Below are 9,000 nucleotides of genomic sequence, written 5' to 3'. Positions count from 1 at the left end.
ACACTGGGACGGGGCAGGAGCCGCAGTAATTCAGCGTGTGGACAGCAGCCCCCCCCCCACACAACCTCCCCACTATCTCCATCTCCCTCTTCTCTCCCCTCCCACTCTCCCCCCCCCCCCACTCTCTCCCCCCCCACTCTCTCCCCCCCCACTCTCTCCCCCCCCCCCACTCTCTCCCCCCCCCCACTCTCTCCCCCCCCCACTCTCTCCCCCCCCCCACTCTCTCCCCCCCCACTCTCTCCCCTCCCACTCTCCCCCCGCCACTCTCCCCCCCCCCCCATCCTCCACTACCTTACCCTCTCCCACTCCCACTCTCACCATCTCCTACTCTCTCCCTTTCTCTCACCCTCTTTCTCCCTCCCTCTCTCTCACTCACTCTCTTTCTCTCACTCCTCCCCTCTTTCTGTCTCTCCACTCCTTCCCTCTCTCCCACACCCTCCCTACCACCTTCTCTGCCTCACACCCTGGCCCGGCTCAAAATGGCAGCATCGCCCGGGGTCAGAGGCGCCTTCTCTCCCCCCCTCTGTCTCTGTCTCCCCCTGTGTCTCTCTCTCTCTCTGCTCCTGGGCGGCAGTGGGTCGGGGGCTCTGCACAACAACAGGAATGTGCTTCTGATCATCGGTGAGTAATGAACCTGGTGTAGCCCCCTCTCACACCCCCCCTCTCACACCCCCCTCTCACACCCCCCTCTCACACCCCCTTCTCACACCCCCCTTCTCACAGCCCCCTTCTCACAGCCCCCTCTCTCACCCCCCCTCACCACCCCCCCCTCTCACACCCCCCCTCTCACACCCCCCTTCTCATCCCCCTCTCACCCCCTCTCTCACCCTCTCTCACCCCCCACTCAGCCCTCTCACACCCCCCCTCTCACACCCCCTCTCACACCCCCCTCTCACACCCCCTTCTCATCCCCCTCTCACCCCCCTCTCAGCCCCCTCTCTCACCCCCCTCTCAGCCCCCTCTCACACCCCCCTCTCCCCCCCCGGGACTGGATCACCATCTCCGCCTACACTTCATATCCCCCTCCTTCTTTCCCCAACCCTCTCCTCTCCCCTCACCCCACCCTGCCCTGCCCCCACTCCCCTCCTCCCTGCCCCTCTCTCACCCCCCCTCGGACACACTCTCCCCTATCTCTCTCTCACCCCCAACACCCTCACCCCTTGCCCCCTCGCCCCCTTACCCTTGTCCCCTCTTCCCCGCTCCCCCTCTCTCGCCCCCGACACCTCCTTCCTCCATAACGCCCACTCTCTGTCAGTTTTTTTACAATCAATTATTTGTAAGAATAATTTGTGCAACAAACCCACCAACAAACCCACCAACAAACCCCACCAACAAACCCGCCAACAAACACACCAACAAACACACCAACAAACCCACCAACAAACCCACCAACAAACCCACCAACAAACCCACCAACAAACCCACCGCCAGAGCACAAAGTCAAGCAAATATTCATAAATATCAAAATGCTGAAAATTAAACAATATATTACAATCCTGATCAAGGATGCATTCCTCCCACCCCTCCCACACCCCCTCCCCTACCCCACACACCCCCGCCCCACCCCCCCACCCTACCTCCCCCACTACCACCTACCCCCCCACTACCACCCACCCACACCCCTCCCCACACCGCCCACACCCCCCCCCCACCATATCACCCCACCCCGCGGAGCCCAGCGGTCCCGGAAATCCCCAGGGTGCCGGTGGACAGCGGGTGGTCCCTCACTAACCCCCACCCGGGTGCGGACGGACGTGACCCCGGTAAAGGGGCGGCCGGCTCGGGCAGAGCCCTCCTCCGCCTGGCGCCGTGACTCGCGGGTGGCCAGCTTGGCCAGGCCCAGGAGCAACCCGACCACGACATCTTCAGCCCCCCGACCCTCTCCCCCACGCACAGGGTGGCCAGAGACGGGGGGCGGTGGGTGTGGAGTGAAGGGCAGCCAGAAGGCGAGGGGCAGCCCCTTTACATATTGGACCAGGGGCTGCAGCCTCACACACGCCGTGTACACGTGGAACACGGACTCTCACAGCCTGCAACAGTGGCGGGGGGGGAGGGGGGGGAGGGGAGGGGAGGGTTGAAAGGGTGGTGGGGGGGGAAGGGGGCGGGGTAGAAGGGAGTGGGGGGATCGGTGAAGGGGAAGGCTAACAGGGAGGGGGGTGGAAGGGGAGGGAGGTGGAAGGAGGGGGAGGGGGGGAGGAAGGGAAGAAGGGGAGGGGGGGAGGAAGGGAAGGGGAAGGGGGGCTGGAAGGAGAGGAGGGTTGAAGTGGTGGGGGGAAGGGAGGGGGGATCGGTGAAGGGGAAGGCTGAAGGGGGGATGGATGGAGGGGGAATGTGAGCCGTGCTAACCCCCCCTCCCCTGCCTCCTCCCCCCCCCCGGTGTTAGCGGATGACGCGGGCTTTGAGAGCGCGGTGTACAACAACACGGCTGTGCCCACGCCCAGCCTGGGGGGCGCTGGCTGCCCGCGGGCCTGGTCTTCACCCACGCCTTCACCTCCGTCAGCAGCTGCTCGCCCAGCCGGGCATCCCTGCTCACCGGCCTGCCCCAGGTAACCCACCCCCCAACCCTAAACCCCTCTACCCCATACCCTCCCCACCCCCCACCTGCCCCAGGTAACTCCCCGAGGGTGGGGGAGGGGAGGGGTGTAGTGCCGGGGGAGGGGAAAGGGGAGATTTAGTTGGGTTGGGGTCAAACACGGGCAGGTGCAACAGATGGGGTGTGTGGACCGGCAGGGAGGAGTGGGGCCGAAGGGCCTGTTTGTGTGCTGGGTCAGGGTGTGTGTGTGGGTGGTGTCCCAGCAGTGTGGGTGGGTGGTGTGGTGGGTGGGGTGTGGGTGTGGGTGGGGGAAGGGGCTGGGGAAGGGGGTGCAGTGTGTGTGTGGGTGGGGGGGAGGGGGCTGGGGGGTGGGGGTGTGTGTGGGTGGTGTCCCAGCGGTGCGGGTGGGCGGGGTGGGTGGGGGGTGGGGTCTGTGGGTGGGGGGGGGGTGTCTGTGGGGGTGGGGATGTGTATGGGTGAGGGGTGTGTGTGGGTGGGGGAAGGGTGGTGGGGGGTGGGGTGGGGGGGTGAGTGCCCTGGTGTTGTGGGGTTGGGGGGGGCTAATATGTGTGTGTCCCACCCAGCATCAGAACGGCATGTACGGTCTGCACCAGGGTGTTCACCACTTCAACTCTTTCGAGAGAGTCCGCAGCCTGCCCATGCTGCTCCAGCAGGCCGGCATCCACACAGGTGAGACCCCCCACCCACGCACCCACCACCACCGCCGCACCCACCACCACCGCACCCACCACCGCCGCACCCATCACCACCGCCGCACCCACCACCACCCGCCGCACCCACCCACCACCGCACCCACCACCACCGCCGCACCCACCACCACCGCACCCACCCACCACCACCGCACCCACCACCACCGCCGCACCCCACCACACACCCCACCCACCAGCCCCCCACCCACCGCACCCACCACCGCCGCACCCCACCACCACCACACCCACCACCACCGCACCCACCACCACCGCCCGCACCCACCACACCCACCACCCCACCCACCACCACCGCCGCACCCACCAACACCCCAACCCACCACCACCGCTCCCACCACCACCCCACCCACCAGCACCCCACCCACCGCACGCACCACCGCCCGCCGCACCCACCAACACCCCACCCACCAGCACCCCCACCCACCACCACCCGCCGCACCCACCAGCACCCCCACCCACTAGCACCCCACCCATCACCACCACCCCACCCACCAGCACCCACCCACGAGCACCCCACCCATCACCACCGCCGCACCCACCAGCACCCCACCCACCAGCACCCCACCCGCACCAGCACCGCACCCGCCACCACCCCCACCCATCACCACCCCACCCGCCAGCACCCCACCCACCACCACCCCACACATCACCACCCGACTACACACCGCACCACATCACAAACCACTGCCCCGCACACCTCCGCCCCACACCATCCCCACACCGCAGGCCACTCGGCCCGAACTCCCCCTGCACTCCCCCCAGTCAGTCTAACCCTCTCCCGCTGTGCGTTATCACTCACTCTGTCCATGATCGGGCTTGACCTTGCTCTGAACATCAGCACGACAATAATAAACTAAACTAACACGAAAACTAAACTAAACTAATGACTTTTAAACTGTAACTTTAACGTCAACCGAAACAAACTATAGTTTACACACAAAACAAACTATAACATTAACTTAAACAAACCTTAACTGTAACTGAAACATAAACAAACTATAACATTAACTTAAACAAACCTTAACTGTAACTGAAACATAAACAAACTATAACTGAGACGTCAGTACACACAAGAAAGCTAAATGCTAAACACACCAACTAGACGCGGCAGCTAGACGAAAACCTGAACATTTAAAAACCTTTTTTAAAACTTTTTAAAAACCTTTAAAAAAACCTTTTAAAAAACCTTTAAAAAAACTTTTTTTAATTTTTTTTAAAAAACTTTAAAAAAACTTAAACAAAATTTTTAAAAAACTTTTTTTTAAACTTAATAAAAAATAAAAAAAACCCTTTGTTCCCCTGCGTGGGCCCCCACGCCTGTTCCGCCCCACCCCGGTGCCCGCTGATGATGTGTGCCCACAGTCCCAGCCCCTCCCCCCTCCCTCCTGTCCCACCCCATCCCCCCTGTCCCACCCCACCCTGGGGTGCCCGCTGATGATGTGTGCCCACACACCCGACCCCCACAGCACCCACCCCCCCCCCCCCGTCCCGGCCCCACCCCCCTCCCTGTACCCGCCCCACCTCGGTGCCCGCTGACGGTGTGTGCCCACAGGGAATCATTGGCAAGAAGCACGTGGGCCCAGAGGGCGTTTACCCCTTTGACTACGCGGAGACCGAGGAGAACAACTCCATCCTACAGGTGGGCCGCAACATCAGCCACATCCGCCATCTTGTCCACACCTTCTTCACTGGGACCGCAGACAGGTGAGAGAGCACTGACCCTGCAACCTCCTCTCCCTCTTCCTCCCACTCTCCCCCCCCCCCTCTCCTCTCCTCTCCCCTTCTCCCCATCTCCCCTTCTCTCTCCTCCCCCTCTCCTCTCCCCCTTCTCCCCCACTTCCCCCTTCTCTCTCCCTCTCCTCTCCAACCTCTCCCCTCCCTCTGCTCCCCCCTCTCCAACCCCTCCTCTCCTCTCCAACCCCTCCCCCCAGCTCTCCCTCCTCTCCCCTCTCCCTCTGCCCCCCCTCTCCTCCCATTCCCTCTCCCCCTAGCCCCGCCTCGTCCCTCTCCTCCCTCCCTCTCCTCTCCTTCCCCCCAGTGCTACTACCCCTCTCCCCTCCCTCTCCCCACTCCCCCCCAGCCCCCCTGCCCTGTGCTCACCCTGCTCTTGGTGTGTCCGTCTCCAGCCCCCTCTCCCCTCCTCTCCCCCCAGCCACCCCCTCCCTCTCCCCCCCCTCCCTCTCCCCCCCTCTCTCCCCCCCCAGCCCCCCTGCCAGTGCTCACGCTGCTCTCATTGTGTCCCGTCTCCAGCCCCCCCTCCCTCTCCCCCCCCCTCCCCCCCCTCTCTCCCCCCCCTCTCCCCCCCCTCTCTCCCCCCCCCTCTCCCCCCCCTCCCTCTCCCCCCTCTCCCCCCTCCCCCCCCCTCCCCCCCTCCCCCCCTCTCTCCCCCCCCAGCCCCCCTGCCAGTGCTCACGCTGCTCTCATTGTGTCCCGTCTCCAGCCCCCCCCCTCTCTCCCCCCCCCCTCTTCCCCCCCCAGCCCCCCTGCCAGTGCTCACCGCTGCTCTCATTGTGTCCCCGTCTCCAGCCCCCCTCCCTCTCCCCCCCCCCTCCCCCCCCCTCCCCCCCCTCTCTCCCCCCCTCTCCCCCCCCCCCTCTCTCCCCCCCCCTCTCCCCCCCCCTCCCTCTCCCCCCTCTCCCCCCCTCCCCCCCCCCTCCCCCCCTCCCCCCCCTCTCTCCCCCCCCAGCCCCCCTGCCAGTGCTCAGGCTGCTCTCATTGTGTCCCGTCTCCAGCCCCCCCCCCCCCTCCCCCCCCCCCCTCCCCCCCCTCCCCCCTCTCTCCCCCCCCTCCCTCTCCCCCCCCTCTCTCCCCCCCCTCCCTCTCCCCCCTCTCCCCCCTCCCCCCCCCTCTCTCCCCCCCCCCTCTCTCCCCCCCCAGCCCCCCTGCCAGTGCTCAGGCTGCTCTCATTGTGTCCCGTCTCCAGCCCCCCCTCCCTCTCCCCCCCCCTCCCCCCCCCTCCCCCCCCTCTCTCCCCCCCCAGCCCCCCTGCCAGTGCTCAGGCTGCTCTCATTGTGTCCCGTCTCCAGGCCCTTCCTCCTGTACGTGGCGTTCCATGACCCTCACCGCTGCGGTCACTCCCACCCCCAGTACGGGCCCCTTCTGTGAGAAGTTCGGCAACGGCGAGCCGGGGATGGGCCGGATCCCGGACTGGAAACCGCGGCACTACCGGCCCGAGCAGGTCATGGTAAGCCCCACAGCCGCACTACCCACCGCCAGGGCCGCTCCGCACTGCCCCTCTTCTGCTCCACACCTCCCCCCCCACCCACCACACCCCCCCCCCCCCCCCCACCACCCTGTTCAACTCCCCCCAGAGTAGACATCACCCCTACATCTAGTTTAGTTTAGAGATACAGCGCGGAAACTGGCCCTTCGGCCCACCCGGTCTGCGCCACCCAGCGATCCCCGCACACTAACACTATCCTACACCCCGCTAGAGACAATTTCTTACATTTACCCAGCCAATTAACCTACAAACCCGCACGTCTTTGGAGTGTGCGAGGAAACCGAAGATCTCGGGGAAAACCCACGCAGGTCAGGGGGGGAACGTACAAACTCCGTACAGACGGCAGCCGTAGTCGGGATCGAACCCGGGTCTCTGGCGCTGCATTCGCTGTAAGGCAGCAACTCTACCGCTGCGCCACCGTGCCGCATCAGCCCGAAACGTCACCCATTCCTTCTCTCCAGAGATGCCGCCTGACCCGCTGAGTTACTCCAGCATTTTGTGTCTACCTTCGATGTAAACCAGCACCTGCAGTTTTCTTTCCTAAACTAAACTAGACGCCTTTGTTGGCCCACGATTGCACCCACTCCCCACACACCAGGGGGCAAATTACAGAACTCAATGAGTTTACAAACCCGCCTGTCTATGGGGTGTGGGAGGAGCCCGGTTCACCTTCCGCCCTCCACCTCAGGGTGCTGGGGAGAGGGGGCCTGGGGGAGGGGAGGGGAGGGGAGGCAGATGTACAACAGACGTGAAGGCTCCAAACTCAGCACTGACAAGACTCGCCTCCCCCTCTCCCCCCCCAGGTACCCCCCTTCATGCCGGACACCCCCGCATCTCGCTCCGACCTGGCTGCCCAGTACACCACCATCAGCCGACTAGACCAAGGTACGTCTCCGTCTAGACCAAGGTACGTTTTCGTCTAGACCAAGGTGCATCTCCATCTGCTGTCTAGACCAAGGTACGTCTCAGTCTAGATCAAGGTACATCACCGTCTAGACCAATGTACGTCTCCGTCTAGACCAAGGTACGTCTCCGTCTAGACCAAGGTACGTCAGCCATCTAGAGCAAGGTACGTCACCGTCAGCCGTCTAGACCAAGATACGTCTCCATCAGCCATCTAGACCAAGGTACGTCAAGCCGTCTAGACCAAGGTACATCACCGCCAGCCGTCTAGACCAAGGTCCGTCAGCCGTCTATACCAAGGTACGTCACCTTCTAGACCAAGATAGGTCATTGTGGTTCACCATGAGCCATCTAGATGAAGGTACGGTCATGGTACACCACCATCAGCTGTCTAGACGAAGGTACGGCCATGGTACACCACCATCAGCTGTCTAGACGAAGGTACGGCCATGGTACACCACCATCAGCTGTCTAGACGAAGGTACGTCACCATCTAGATCAAGGTAGCTCAGGATTGGAGGCTATCAGACGTCCAGACCAAGGTAAGATTACCATACGTCACCATCAGACGTCTAGACTAAGGTATGGTCACGGTACGCTCCAATCACTGTGTGTGTCGGGAGGAACCGCAGATGCTGGTTTAAACCGAAGATAGGCGCTAAATGACGGAGTAACTCAGCGGGACAGGCAGCATCTCTGGAGAGAAGAAATGGGTGACATTTCAGAACGAGACTCTTCTTCAGATGCAAACGTCTCGACCCCAAAAGTTACCCATTCCTTCTCTCCAGAGATGCTGCCTGACCCGCTGAGTTACTCCAGCATTGTGTGTCCAATCAGCCATGTGTTGTCTTTCTGCTGACTAGATAGCACACAAGAGCTTTGTACAGGTGACAACAAACTAAAAACATAGACAATAGGTGCAGGGACAATAGACAATAGGTGCAGGAGGAGGCCATTCGGCCCTTCGAGCCAGCACCGCCATTCAATGTGATCATGGCTGATCATTCTCAATCAGTACCCCTTTCCTGCCTTCTCCCCATACCCCCTGACTCCGCTATCCTTAAGAGCTCTATCTAGCTCTCTCTTGAATGCATTCAGAAAATTGGCCTCCACTGCCTTCTGAGGCAGAGAATTCCACATTCGGCCCTTCGAGCCAGCATCGCCATTCAATATGATCATGGCTGATCATCCAGAATCAGTACCCCGTTCCTGCTTTCTCCCCGTATCCCTTGATTCCGTTAGCCCCAAGAGCTGAATCCAACTCTCTCTCGAAAACATCCAGTCAGAATTTGCCTCCAGTGCCCTGTGGCCGAGAATCCCACAGATTCACGACTGGGAGGTGAGGGGCCGAATCTGTCCTGGCCGTGTACTGTCCGTGGTTACTGATGGTGGGTCTCTGCTCTTGCTGCAGGGATCGGCCTGGTGCTGAAGGAGCTGGCGGAGGCCGGTCACGCCAACGCCAACGACACGCTGGTGATCTACAGCTCGGACAACGGCATCCCCTTCCCCAACGGCCCGTACCAACCTGTACCGGCCGGGACTGGCCGAACCCATGGTGATCCACTCACCCATCCACCCGCAACGCTGGGGACAGGTCAGCAACGCCTTCGTCA

General features: G+C 62.5%; 1 protein-coding gene across 1 annotated transcript in view; it reads left to right on the top strand.

Moving 5' to 3' along the window:
* The first annotated feature begins 285 nt into the window (after positions 1-285).
* sgsh (N-sulfoglucosamine sulfohydrolase (sulfamidase)) overlaps positions 286-9,000 on the top strand; it is an 11,205-nt gene continuing 2,490 nt past the window's right edge. Inside the window, 10 exon segments of the mRNA XM_078401898.1 lie at positions 286-621; positions 2,384-2,457; positions 2,460-2,546; positions 3,118-3,221; positions 4,813-4,965; positions 6,288-6,351; positions 6,353-6,445; positions 7,288-7,369; positions 8,799-8,902; positions 8,904-9,000. The exon segment at positions 8,904-9,000 is cut by the window's right edge and continues 9 nt beyond it. Of these exon segments, the coding sequence (XP_078258024.1) occupies positions 480-621; positions 2,384-2,457; positions 2,460-2,546; positions 3,118-3,221; positions 4,813-4,965; positions 6,288-6,351; positions 6,353-6,445; positions 7,288-7,369; positions 8,799-8,902; positions 8,904-9,000 (1,000 nt within the window). The 5' untranslated portion in view covers positions 286-479.

The sequence above is a fragment of the Rhinoraja longicauda genome, chromosome 6 (assembly GCF_053455715.1).
Source record: "Rhinoraja longicauda isolate Sanriku21f chromosome 6, sRhiLon1.1, whole genome shotgun sequence".
Taxonomy (NCBI): Eukaryota; Metazoa; Chordata; class Chondrichthyes; order Rajiformes; family Arhynchobatidae; genus Rhinoraja; species Rhinoraja longicauda.
Note: the sequence above shows the minus strand (reverse complement) of the source record. Positions and strands in the feature narration are given on the sequence as shown.